At 45.9% G+C, this 14,165-nt stretch overlaps 1 protein-coding gene and 1 pseudogene across 1 annotated transcript; one reads left to right on the forward strand and one right to left on the reverse strand.

The window, feature by feature from the left end:
* The first annotated feature begins 5,854 nt into the window (after positions 1-5,854).
* On the forward strand, positions 5,855-7,566 carry LOC123100814 (flavin-containing monooxygenase FMO GS-OX-like 8). Its single transcript, XM_044522688.1, has one exon. It carries the CDS (start codon positions 5,964-5,966, stop codon positions 7,242-7,244), a length of 1,281 nt encoding a protein of 426 aa, XP_044378623.1. The 5' UTR covers positions 5,855-5,963; the 3' UTR covers positions 7,245-7,566.
* A 2,871-nt stretch (positions 7,567-10,437) lies between these two features.
* Positions 10,438-11,486, reverse strand: LOC123100815 (DIBOA-glucoside dioxygenase BX6-like; annotated as a pseudogene).
* Positions 11,487-14,165: the final 2,679 nt, after the last annotated feature.

The following is a 14,165-nucleotide window of genomic DNA, read 5'->3' on the forward strand; positions in this document are numbered from 1 at the left end:
GATGCCCATGGCGATTTAGTTGCTATATTCCCACTAGTCTGGTTGCTCTATTCCCACCAGTCACCACAAGTTCAGGTTCATATCGTGGAGTCAGACGTTCAACTGTACCTAGGGTGACATAATTAGCCAATACTAGTAGTTTACCATTCTTAATTCTGTCGAGCGCTAATGTTCTAAGCGCCTAAATGTAATATTTCCCAGCAAGTTAATTAAAATATTTGATATCAGTGTCGTGTGAGTTGTTGTTTATACATGCTAAAAAAATTATTTCTATTTTCTTATTCTTTGGAGATTGAAACCCTCTTTGTAATAAATGATGCAGTTTCTGGACAGACTTTTTCCATTGTTTATTTACAATAGAAATTTACAGTACGAGGGGCTTCCCCTGCTGTTCATGCGTAAAAAAATCTGCCGCAACCCTAAAAAAATCTGCCGCAAAATATTATAACCAAAAAATGTGAGCTCTCTAATAATCGAAACTGTCGTCCACACTCTGGAGGGAGTAGTAATGCATGCTTAACATGCACGATCAATGCCTGGTGAAATCCAAATGCACCATTAAGTGAACATGGCCTCATACATATTGATGACATTCAAGACCTGGACAACCCACGCACACCACTGACTCACTGATGCATAGCTCAACTCACGTACTTCATGTATCACAAACGCGTATTCACCAAATTAAACCACCGTATCGTTTTTGTATTCATTAATTCGCTATATTAAGTGCTAATCTCATAGCACAGATGGGCAGCTCAGATTTCATCCACGCGTGGCACCATATCCCAAAAATCTGCGTCCGTCCTCTTGCATGAAAGAGAGAATGAGATGTTGCTAAGTGCACACAAGTTCTGTTTTTTTTTACCAAATATAAACATAGATAAAGTTGATGAAACCAAACATATTAAGGTTGATCTCCAAAATAAAATGCTTTATAGTTCATACTATTTGGTCGATCAAGTATCTGTTTTTACCGCCAGCTTCTTTTTGACCAGAGTTTTGAAACTAGATCCCATGTTGATACATTTCTACAGGCCTTTTTTTTCTGGACTATCCCGTCCTATTTTTGTAAAACCAATTACGGCACCATCCAGTAAGTACAAAACCATCATTGTGGTAAGTGTTACGGGATCGAGAAGTCCGATGAACCTAACTTTTACACTTTCTCTTGCACTTGTCCATAGTTGGGTAGCAGTACTGTATTGGCAAACAACAGAAACAATCTCCATAGACGCTGCATTAACTCTCGTCTACATGAATGCATAGCCTCTGGTAAACTGATCTTGTCGCTGTCCGTGTCAGCCATGATTCTTCGGCCTATGGAAAGAATGACAAACGAACATTGCTGTTACACAATTATGTAGAATAAATACACGCGCAACAGTTTTTTTTTACGTGAACGCGCAACAGATTATGTAGACAAGAAACAAAAGAAGAAGAAAACGAAAATACAAAGGTGAACATGGGTGCACGCGCACCCACGTGAATAGTAAATTCATAAAAAATATTAGAAAAAATAAAAAATTTCTGAAATTTCACGGTATGAAACTTAGTCGATCATTCTACTCACGTGTGAACTTTCTTGATGTATGGACACCACGGTATTCTTAGTGTAGAAAATACAAATGCGACCATACTATTCACTAAACAGTGTTTTTTAATATAGTTTCGATTAGTTTCAATTTTGTCATTTCTACCTAGATTACCACGGATGTGATTTCTTCGTGAAACTTCATATGCGAGTAGACAGGTTGACTATGTATATTACAAAAATAAATTCAGATTTTTTAGTATTTTTTTGAATTTACTATTTATAAAGGGTGCGCACGCACCCATGTTCATCAAATCCGCCTCCAGAAAAAAGGGCCTACACTAGCTATACTACATGTATACTTCCAGCTGGAGAATTGGAAAAAAATAAATTAAGGGTGGACTGACTTGTTGAAGTGTTGTTGTACAGACTACAGATACCGAAATACTACACTCTAAATCGGTGTGCCTAATTACATTGACTGATCGAGCAACAGGTTATGAGATTCATTCACACTACTGTGCGTAACTATACTAAACATGAAACATCCATGTGATTTTGTACTGATACTGCTGCGAAACAAGTACCTTTTGCTCGCAGACGATCGAAAGACCCATTTCCATCAAGTTTACATTTGCAGCTAGCTTTATTAATTTACTTACTTTTGTCGCACACATACATCCATGTACAGTACTAGTACGGAGTATATGTTTGCAGTTTTACAGAGCACATGTGCTACAAATTAACATTGGATTCAGAGCGAGAGAGAAAACGTAACAGTGGAATGGAAGGTACGGTGTTCCTTCAAGGCACTGTTGAATGGAAGGGTTGGCGTCGAGTTGCTCAAGGGCCATAACAGTACCCTCTCTGCATTAGGTTAATAGAATCCAAACGGGATCTGAAGATGATGTCATGACACAAGACGAGGGCCGATAAAAAACCTCTAAAGGGTAGCTCTGGCGGGGAGGAGTTGAGCACACGCGCAAGAGTATCATACTTATCGCGAACAATGCGGTACATGGTAGGATACTGTTCCCGAAAAATGACATTTTCTAGCCACTTGTCCTCCCAAAAACATATCTTAGAGTCTTCCTTCATCATAAAAGTTTCGAAGCGGTATGGATATTTTCTTTGCCACCAAAATGCGAGTCTTCAAGCTTCCAAAATTCCGGAGACACCACCATTTGGCCTAGATACTTATTGCGTAAAAGGGTTTGACATACGCACTCCTCCGTATGTAGCTTGAACATCCATTTACTAAGTTAGACATCATTTATGATCTAGAGGTCATGAATACTTAAACCTCCTTGATCTTTCATTCCACAAACCGCACTCCATTTGGTTAGCCCATACATTTTCTATTCACGCCCTCCCTACCAAAAGGATCTGAATCGAAAATAATCAAGTCCGCGGACAACCCCTTTTAGGAGCTCAAAAGATGAGAGCATGTAAACAACCATATTTGTGAGGATGGAATTTATCAGAACCAGTCGTCCTATAACAGAGAGCAACTTACCTTTCAAACTGCTCAATGTTTCTATATGCCAAACAGGTCTGCGTATTGCGCAGATGCGTCTTTAGTTTCTTCGAAACAAAATAATTCATTTTTATGAAAGTTAACATTAAGGCCATAAACACTTTCTCATGAAAAAAAATTTGAGCTCAAATCTTTTGTTGGTCATTAGAAGGGCCGATAATGGCAACCTTCACACAATGACTTTGGGAGTAGTTGGAGGAGGGATTCTCTACGCGACGATGACCCAATGATCAGCCGTCACTAGTAGAAAAAGGGTCATTTATCCCGGTTCAAGAGGACCTTTAGTCCCGGTTCTGGAACGGGGACTAAAGGGTCGGTACTAAAGCACCCTCCCCCCTTTAGTCCCGGTTCTTATACGAACCGGGACTAAAGGCCCTTCACGTGGAGCCTGTCTGGAGCTCCACCTTTAGTCCCGGTTGGTAACACCAACCAGGACTAAAGGAAATGTTACAAAAAAAATTAATTTTTTTTTTTGATTTTCAAATTTCTGAATTATTTTACAATTTAATCTCTAATCACCCCACCCCTCATCATTGCTCAATTTAACCTCTAATCTCTAATCACCCCTCATCATTCCAAATCATCTAACTTCCTGGCCGGTCACCCATCCTCTCACTACTCCAGCCTGAGCACGCTTAACTTTTGGGTTCTATTCCCCTTCGTTTCCAAGTCTACACTTGTTGTTTTCCTAACAATATTAAGATGTCAATCCTATTAACCCTCAGGAGTTTAGCTTGAGCATGAAGTCACACATTTCATTGTTTGAGTTTGAAACTATTATTCTAAAAAAACAATAATTATTTAGTAACACTAATATTTCTTGAGTAAGTAGTTTGACCATAGTTTGACCACAGTTTGACCAGATTTGACCAAAATTCAAAAAAAATGAAATAATTATTTAGTAACACTAATATTCTTGAATAATTATGTAGTAACACTAATACTTCTTGAATAGGTAGTTTGACCAAATTTAACCAGAATTAAAAAAACTGAAATTTGAGCATATCTTTTTTTTCCTTTTGGAATTTGAGGATTCTAGAAATTTGCAAACAGGCGGATTTTTGTGCTGAACATTTTGATATATTATACGTTTTTTCCGACATCGTATGCAAAAGTTATAGCCGTTTTACTTTTTCATGACACTTTTTTGCAAAACATGTCCAAATTTAAGTTTTTTAATCTTCCTAACTAGTAGATGTAGTAATATAACTACATCTCGAAGGATTTTATTTTTTGAAGCTTTTATCATTTTCTTTTGTTTTTTTCAAAACTGAAATGGCGATACGCGGGGGGGGGGGGGGGTAGAGTTTGAGAAATGGGCCCTTTAGTCCCGGTTTGAGACACGAACCGGGACTAAAGGGCATCGCACCCTTTAGACCCGGTTGATGTCTCAAACCGGGACTAAAGGGTGCGATGCCCTTTTGTCCCGGTTCGTGTCTCAAACCGGGACTAAAGGGCCTATTTGAATCGGGACTAATGCCTTTAGCCGCTCGAACCGGGACTAATGCTCACATTAGTCCCGGTTCGTAATGCAACCGGGACTAATGTGTATATTGCGCTGTGACCAAAGCCCTCTTTTCTACTAGTACGTCATGCATGATTTAGCAGTTTGCAATACAACCGAGTGTCACAAGAGCATGATATGTGCTATCATCCCCCACCCCACAAACAGAGCATGCACGAGTGGTAGCCTGATGATGTAGAACTCTATTAACCCGAACCGCTAGGTTGTCAGACGCTGCACGCCATCTAAAATTTCTAATATTTTGTGGGATGTTGGCCTTCGAGATGATATCCCACAACCTCCTTTCTCCATTAATAGCGGTATTCAATTGCCCCAATTTTTCTTTCCTATCCTTATGCTTTATTGCCAGTTGTACACACTCTTCACAAAAAATAACCCATTCTTTTCAAAATGCCATGCTATGAAATCACCATCCCTCAAGGATTAAATACGCAACCTCAAAATCTCTTCCACGACATGTGGGTAGAATAGGCCTCTAATCAAATTTTCGTCCCATTTCCTCGACTCACCCAAGAATAACTCTGAAAACCACTTGTGTCTTGATCTATTCCTCTTCTCAAAAAGTTTGAGGCTAGAATTCCTAGGAAGCCAATTGTCTTTTCAAATATTGATACTCGCTCCATCAACCATCCTCCAAATGACATTAGTTTTAAGCAGGTCCAGTCTATGCATAATACCTTGACAAGTCGCCGATGCCGACTGAGAAAAAACCATGTCTAGAAGATGCTCCTTAGGATAATATCTTGCCTTCATCACCTTAGCACATAATGACTCCGGCTTAACCAGTAACCGCCAAGCTTGCTTAGTCAGAAGCGCTTGGTTAAATAACCTGAGGTCACGGAATCCCATACCACCCTCACCTTTAGGTCTCGTTAATTTATCCCAAGCAAGCCAATGAGTTTTTGTCCTATCTTCCTCATTGCCCCACCAAAAGTTCCTCATAATCTAAGATAATTCCTTACCTAGGGAGGCTGGAAATTTGAAAATACCCGTGACATACACCGGAAGAGCCTGAATAACCAACTTAATAAGATTTTCTTTCGCCCCACATCAAGCATATTTATCGATCCGGTCAGAAAGTCTTTTCGTAACTTTCTATTTGGTAGCCTGAAACCTACCAACTATCATTCTTCCGTGTGGCATAGGAAGACCAAGATATATAACTACTTTGTGGTAATCTTTAAAAGACCAGTATTTTGCCATCTGGCCGGCGACTCTAGCTGGTGTTGGATCCCATTCCCATCCCAGCCGGGGACACTGATGATAGCAATCCCAGCCGTGGCCACCCAGGCCTTGGCCGTGATTTTTGAAAACCAAGGAAAGCAGAGCGTGCTCCAAACTCTGCGTCAACCGATCCATCCATCGGCATGGCTGCTGGAGACGGCGAGCCGGTGCTGCAGTCCAAGAGCGTGTGCGTGGTGGGGGGCGGCATGGCCGGCCTGGCGGCGGCGCGCGAGCTGCGGCGGGAGGGACACGCCGTCACCGTCATGGAGCGGAGCGGCGACGTCGGCGGGCAGTGGCTGTACGACCCCAGGACCGACGCCGAGGACCCGCTCGGCGCCGCGGTGCCGGTGCGCGTGCCCAGCAGCATCTACGCCTGCCTCCGCCTCATCACCCCGCGGGAGGCCATGGGCTTCTCCGACTTCCAGTTCCTGCCCAGGGACGGCCCTGGCCGCGACCCGCGCCGCTTCCCAGCCCACCGCGAGCTGCACTGCTACCTCCGGGACTTCTGCAACGCCTTTGGCCTCATGGACGCCGTCAGGCTCAACACCCGGGTCCTGCGCGTCGCCCTCGCGCCGACGTCGACGACCACGACGCGCCAGTGGGCGGTGAGGTCCGTGCGGCGCCTCGGCTGCACCGAGGATGATGAAGCGCAGGAGGAGGAGGAGGTGTTCGACGCCGTTGTGGTGGCCACCGGTCACTACTCGCAGCCGATGCTCCCGAGGGACATCGAGGGCATGGGGGAGTGGAGGCGCCGGCAGCTGCACAGCCACTCGTACCGGACGCCGGAGCCGTTCCGCGGCGAGACTGTGGTGGTGGTCGGGTGCGGGGACAGCGGCAAGGACATCGCGCTGGACCTCTGCCGCGTCGCCAGGGAGGTGCACCTTGCCAGCAGCTCCGGGGTCGCCACGCCGGCCGTGTCGAGGATGCTGGCCAACCACGGCGACGTGCTGCGCCTGCACCCCCGGATCCGCCGTCTTCACGCCGACGGGCACGTGGAGTTCGTGGACGGCTCCTCCGTCGCGGCCGACACGGTCATATACTGTACAGGGTACACCTACTCGTTCCCGTTCCTGGACACGGGCGGGGCGGTCACCGTGAGCGACAGCGGCTATGTGGTCGGCCCGCTGTTCGAGCACGTGTTCCCGCCGTCCCTGGCCCCGTCGCTGTCCTTCGTGGGCGTGCCGAGGAAGGTCCCGGTCCCGTGGTTCTTCGAGGTGCAGGCGCGGTGGGTGGCGCAGGTGCTGTCCGGCCGCCGCGCGCTGCCGGCGGAGGAGGAGATGCTGCGGTCCGTGGAGGAGCACCTCCGCGCCAGGGAGGCCGCCGGAGTGCCGAGGAAGCTCACCCACAACATCGGTGGCGTGGAACGTGAGAAGGTGTACGAGTTCGGGGAGAAGTACTCGGACTTGGCGCCGCTGGAGGAGTAGAAGGAGCTGGCCGTGGCCAACATGGCGAGCAGGATGGAGGACGTGGAGACCTTCCGCGACCGTGCCGACTACAGCGAGAAGGTCCGGAAGGGCCTGCAGGAATGGCGCGGCCTGGCTGCTCAAGCTCAAGGCGCCAAAACTATGTCCTGAACCGCTGCCGTTGACGTTGAAGGTGATGTGCAGGCCATGGCCATGGGGGCCATGCCTAATTTAGCTCCTGCGCTAGCTGCTCCACTGAATTACGACGTTTCGTGGGCGTGGGCAGATTCATTTTTATTTATTTTTGCAAGGAAGATTCAATTTCATTCCCTTCGAGTTTCAATAAAATTGCCTCATGAGTAAAAAAGATGAGAGGGACTTAACAAAATCAAGGAGAGAGAGAGAGATGCCACATGAAAAACAAAGCAATTGCATCATCCCTTAGAAATAGAGATGCAATCCTTAGGACATTTTTTTCAATCCTACCAAACATACCTATATAAGAAAAACTCTTAAGGATCCATATCCCAAAAGTAAAGACCTGAAAGAAACCGAGGCTTGAGAGAGCTCAAAGACTCTTGGCAGTCCAATTGAAAGCTCTTGCGTCGGATCTAGAGCAGATCTCATGTGAGCCGTTGGATATTTACCCGATCACTCTCAGCCGTCTAATAAACTTTCAATTGCAGCCCTTCGTAAATTCCATGCTCCCACCTAGGTAGTTTGGTCATTTCACATAGAAGGGTATAAAATGTAACAACTCATGTGGTAAAATTCTAGCCGCCTCCTTCTCCCGCCCACGTGCCCCTCCCCTTCCCAGCGGCCACTCTCCTCCCTCCTTCCCCTCGCATCGCCACCACTCCATCTCCTCCCCGCCCATCGCCCTAAGCTGCCCCTCAGCCACTTCACCATCTCTGTCGGCAGATCTAGGCAAGGAAGAGCAACTAAGTTCTCCACGTTCACACCTCTTCCAGTGCCTCCTCGGAAACCGCCACAGTTGCCAAATCCCATGCCTATACCTCCCGCTTTGCCCAGCTAGCCGCCGCCCCGCCGACAACTTTGCCTAGCCGACCGCTCCTCCACAACAAACCCCCTGCCTTATTGTGCTCGTCACAATAGGGTTTTTAACCCTACCACATGACACCATTAGATGGTGGCGAGGAGGAAAAGCACGGCCTGCCACCAGCACAATGCACGAGATGGCGATGGTCTTCCTCCGACATCGTCCCTTAGTTTTGATGAATCCGATAGCTCCAACTCGGCCCACAAGAGGATCTCCGGTATAAAGCATGGCAAATTTGATGAAAATACCACAACAAATTTTATGCATTTTTGCCATGGCAATTTTGTTCATTTTGTTTGTGCTTTTCACATACACGGCAATTTTATTACACAAAAGATGGCAACTGTGGTAAATATACCATGACAAATTTGAATGCATTTTGCCATGTCAATTTTTGATCAATTTTTTGTACTATTTCATATTCATGGAAAAAATTCTTTTATAAAAGCATGACAGGTTTGATAAAAATACGACAACAAATTTGAATATGCATTTCTATAATGTCAATTTTTATCTTTTTTGTTTTTTTCACATACACGGCAATTTTATTACGCAAAAGATGGCAACTTTGGTAAATATACCATGGCAAATTTGAATGCATTTTCCCATGGCAATTTTTGATCAACTTTTTGTATTATTTCACAATCATGGCAAAATTCTTTGATAAAGCATGGCAAAATTTCTTACACAAAGCATGGACAATCATGAGTAAAACACCTTGGCAATTTTCAATATTCATATCCATGGCACTTTGTTTTCATAATTTATTATTTTTTACATACACGACAAATTTATCACAAAGAAGATGGAAATTTTAATTTATATAAGATGGAAAAATTTACATTTCTGGAACATGGCAAATTTTACTATGTAGTATGGTATATTTACTTATGTAGCCATGAAATTTTTTACTCTTTTTTTGCCCTCCAAAAATTTAAACTATTGTTCCTTGGCAAAAATACATTTTATCCATATGGCAAATTTTACTTCTTTTTGCTATGGCTAAAATAGTTTTTTATTCACATGGAAAATTTTACTTCTTTTTGCCATGGCAATTTTTCCATGCCATGTCATTTGTATGGAGCATGGCAACTTAATTGCATGGAGTACACATCCATGTATAAATACATTCATGTCAACTTAATGCTGTATGGCAATTCTAATTTATGGGTCACGGCATTTTATTTAATATATGAATACAGTCATGACAATTTTTTGATTTTCTTGAGTACTCGTAAACAATCTTTGGCATGATGTTTTTGTCATGGCAAATGCTGACAGCATACAGAATTGCTATGTTGCAACATTGATGATTTTTGCATCCCACAACATAGAGATGTACCAGACTATTTTTGTTTGTGTATTATAGATTCTGGAGTTTTGTGTTTAAAAAAAATTAGGGGTACTTTATGAGCTTTTACCATGACAGGCCCATGATGTCCTGTGCATCTTGTTTTTATATCTTATTTTGTCCAATTCGTTTTTCTTTTTCTTGGCTTTGTGGGCTTTTCATTAGCGGCGTGGTTTTCCCTCCTAAAAGAAATAGCGACAAGGTTTCCTCGATGGGTTCGGTATGGGATGTTTTTAGATGTAACGAAATCGTTTGATCACCATAGACTGAACGTTCGACACATATCGGTGGGGAAAGTATCTGGTGCACTGGTGCTTGTGATGCTACCGGTGCACTGGACGCCCTAGCATGTTTGAAATTTTTAGCACATTTGCACAATATCGGTCTATTTTGTCGCATAATTTCAAGTTTTCAACCCAAAAATTGAAAAATTGCTTGACGTAATTTTTTTTTCACAAAATTGACACCGAATAGTACACACACTAAGTTGGGCTTTAAATTTGGTCCATTATCACATTGATGCTAAATGTGTCATATTTGTATCTCGTCCAATGTTTTAAATTTTGATTTGAATTTTTGCGACAAGACCGGTTGTATGAATGTGCTATTTTTTAAAAGATTTTTTGAAACATTTTTAAACATGCTACGGTGTCCGGTGCATCGGTAGCACCATAAACACCCGTGCACCAGATACTTTCCGCATATTCAGCGTCCTTATTATAATGATCTGAGATCCGATGAATCACACCTAAACTGTACATATATTCGGTTTTGCCTCGATACGACGATTATTGCTATCTCTTTCTTTTGAACGGACGGATGCTAGCTAGCTAGAGCCTCAAGTTGTTGAGCCGTGTCTGTGTGTTGGACACGCAGAGCATCTCCTCCGCGGACGGATGCTAGCCAGCTCCTGTACCGCGGCGGGCCGCTCCCGTCGACGACCACCGGGGCGCACACCGTCGCGCCGTTCGCCCTGAAGAAGCACGCCACCGACACCCGGGGCCCCACGCTCTTGGACACCACGCGGTGCACCGGGCTCTTGAACCTGTCGTTGGACACCAGCTGCAGGAAGTCGCCGACGTTCACCACCAGCGACGCCTCCCCCATCGCCGGCACGTCCACCCATGCCGCAGGCTTGCTGCCGTCCTCGAGGTCGTCCACGAGCACCTGGAGGCCGCCGACGCCGTCCTGGAGCAGCACGGTGAGGAAGCTGGGGTCGGAGTGCGGGACGGTGCCCATCGTGAGGTGCGGCTCCGGGCACGCCGGGTAGTAGTGGCCGGCCACGCTCAGCGCCTCCATGCAGCCGGCCTCCTCCTCCAGGTACCCAGGACGCAGCCCCAGGGCCTCCGACAGCAGCTCGAAGAGGGTGCGCCCCAGCCGCCGCATCTGCCCCGTGTACTCCGTCGCGACGCCCCTCAACGCCGACGGGAGGAGGTCCTCGTCCTCGCCCGCCGCCGGCCGGTCCACGTCGTCCATGTAGATGGTGTCGCGCCACTTGCCCACCAGCGTCTGGAAGAGGTCCGCGTTGCAGCTGTACCTCACGCGCCTCGCCGCGTCACGCGTGTAGTACGGCGCCTTGGCCTCTGCCGGCTCCTCGTTGAAGCGCCGCACCGCTGCCAGCATCCCCGACATGGCCGTCTCCTCGTTCACCACCAGCATGGCCGTCCGACCGTCGGCAGGAGAGGTCGACGACCGGGACGGCGACGTCGGTGGCGACAGTGGACGGGGCGAAGGCGTCGGGTGGGTGGTGGAAGATGGCCGGGATGGCCGTGGCGCCGGCGTCGACGAGGCCCTTGACGCCGGCCTTGGTGTCGTCGAAGGCCCTGAGCGCGCTGAGGTAGTCGGAGGCCATTGTCGGTTGATGAAGCCTAGTAGGAGTACACTAGTAGAGTAGGAGCATGGATGTCACCATCGTCTTTGCTTTGGATTCTGAAAACAACCGGACGACTCCTGGCCGGTGCAATAATCGACGATCGTCTGCATATGATATGCTACCATACATACTAGCGCTAGGTGGCGGAGGGTACTCGACAAATCAACCGCTGAGAGTGAAATATCTAATATCCTTGCCGCACACCTTAGTAGTATTGATAATCTTCTTACTTCAAACTTAATGTACAATGTAAATGCCCCACTTCTCATTTTTCCACCTACATTTGAAATACAAATTACAGTAGTCAAACCCTAGTCCCAGTTCAAACCATAGCACCCAATTCAAACACTATCCCCAATTCGGCTACTAGTACAAACCCTAATAACAAATTGAAATTCCCACTTAACACATTATTTATCTTGTATTCTCATCGTTTCTCGAATTTCTACGTCTTTGGATGGTAACAGTGTATGCCCCTTGCTTAAAAGTAAGCTTGGGGGAGGGGGGGGGGGGGGGGGGGGGGGCTGACCACTTCTCAAACATCGATGAGGTAGTGGCGATGATGATGTGCTTGAATAAGGTCTCTTCAACCTCCCCCTACCAAGACCACATCCGATCTGGCGCCGACGAAGGGACCGTGAGGGTATACTGCCAAATTCGTTGGCTCTCTTCAAATCTTATCAGTTTGTGTGTCAATCAGAGGAAGCAATTGGCTGAATTTTGATACAGCGGGTTCAGTATCTTCTTTCAATTTGTTTTGCGGCACGGTCTTGTTCCCTAACACTTTAGATTGCTCGAGAGGAATTATGATAAAGGTTTTTTTTACGATAAAGCGCAAGAGGAATTACAGGCCTGTGTTGCTTGGGTCGATTCTCCAGCTGATATTCCTCCACCGATTAGTAGATTTTTTTTTGCTAGAAGTGAGTGACTATTGAGGTCTTCGATGCCTTGGATGGTGAAGGTGTTTGCAGATGTCCCTTTTTTCCTTAACACATGTTCAGCGCAATATGCAAGCTCTAGTTGGCGGCGAACAATCAAAGGAATAAGACGGCCAGAACGATCTTTCGTGTAATTTTTATTTTTATTTTCATTTATTTGAATTTTTTCCTTTCGCATTGGCTACTATATTCTTCGATAAATATCAGATATGAGACACGCATGTGTCTGTCTAAAATAAAAAAAATGAGTGGATGTAAGGTATATAAATTTCTAGCGAAAGTTGTAAATATCAGTGCGGGTTTTCAGCGTGCAAGTTTCGGATGAGTGATTGTGCCGGTCGGGCTAGGACGACGTATCACTCGTCTGTATGGCATTTGTTAGTTCACATGGTGAGCAGATATTTAGCAGCATTTTGGTCATCGGCGAGAGAGTACATGTTCTTTTTTGTGGGGAAGCAAGAGAGTACGTGTTGATAGCCTTTTACAAATGAAACCTTCAGAGCTCAGGCTTCTTGTTTTGGACAAGAGGCACAAGCATGATGCCTAGCCATCCGGAGCAACAAATGGTATAGTTAGTGCAGGTCAGAATTGTTGAGAACGTAGCATGCAATTTTAAAAAAATTCCTACGATCACGCAACATCTATGTAGGAGATGCATAGCAACGAGAGAGGGGGAGAGTGTGTCTACGTACCCTCGTAGACCGAAAGCGGAAGCGTTTGTTAACGCGGTTGATGTAGTCGAACTTCTTCTCGTTCCGACCGATCAAGCACCGAACGTACGACACCTCCGAGTTCTGCACACGTTCAGCTTGATGATGTCCCTCAAACTCTTGATCCAACAAAGTGTCGAGGGAGAGTTCCGTCAGCACGACGGCATGGTGACGGTGATGGTGAAGTGATCCGCGCAGGGCTTCGCCTAAGCACTACGTGCATATGACCGGGGGCGTAAACTGTGGAGGGGGCACCGCACACGGCTTGGAACAATTGATGCGTGTTGTAGGCGCCCCCTCCCACGTATATAAAGGAGGGAGGTGGAGGAGGCCGGCCCTAGGCGCGCCCAAGTAGGAGGAATCTGTAGAGTTGAAGGAGAGTTGAAGGAGGAAATTTACATGGTCTTCTCACATGGCCCTAGGCGCGCCGCACACTGGCTGCCTCACATGGTCTTCTCGTTCATCAAATGGACGTTAAGACGGCTTTCCTCAATGGAGAGTTGAAGGAGGAAATTTACATGGATCAGCCAGATGGTTTTGTAGTACCTGGTCAGGAAGGAAAGGTGTGCAAGTTATTAAAGTCTTTATATGGCCTTAAACAAGCTCCTAAGGAGTGGCATGAGAAGTTCGAAAGAACATTAACTGCTGCCGGCTTTGTAGTAAACGAGGGTGACAAGTGCGTGTACTATCGCCATGGTGGGGGCGAAGAAGTTATTCTTTGTCTGTATGTCGATGACATACTGATCTTTGGAACCAAACTTGATTTAATTAAGGAGGTTAAGGATTTCTTATCTCGCTGTTTTGAGATGAAGGATCTAGGAGTAGATGATGTTATCTTAAACATCAAGCTGTTGAGAGATGAGAATGGTGGGATCACACTGCTTCAGTCTCACTATGTGAAAAAGATCTTGAGTCGTTTTGGGTATAGCGACTGCACGCCTTCTCCAACTCCATATGACGCTAGTGTGTTGCTTCGAAAGAATCGACGGATTGCTAGAGATCAACTGAGG

Source organism: Triticum aestivum, chromosome 4D (assembly GCF_018294505.1).
Source record: "Triticum aestivum cultivar Chinese Spring chromosome 4D, IWGSC CS RefSeq v2.1, whole genome shotgun sequence".
Taxonomy (NCBI): domain Eukaryota; kingdom Viridiplantae; phylum Streptophyta; class Magnoliopsida; order Poales; family Poaceae; genus Triticum; species Triticum aestivum.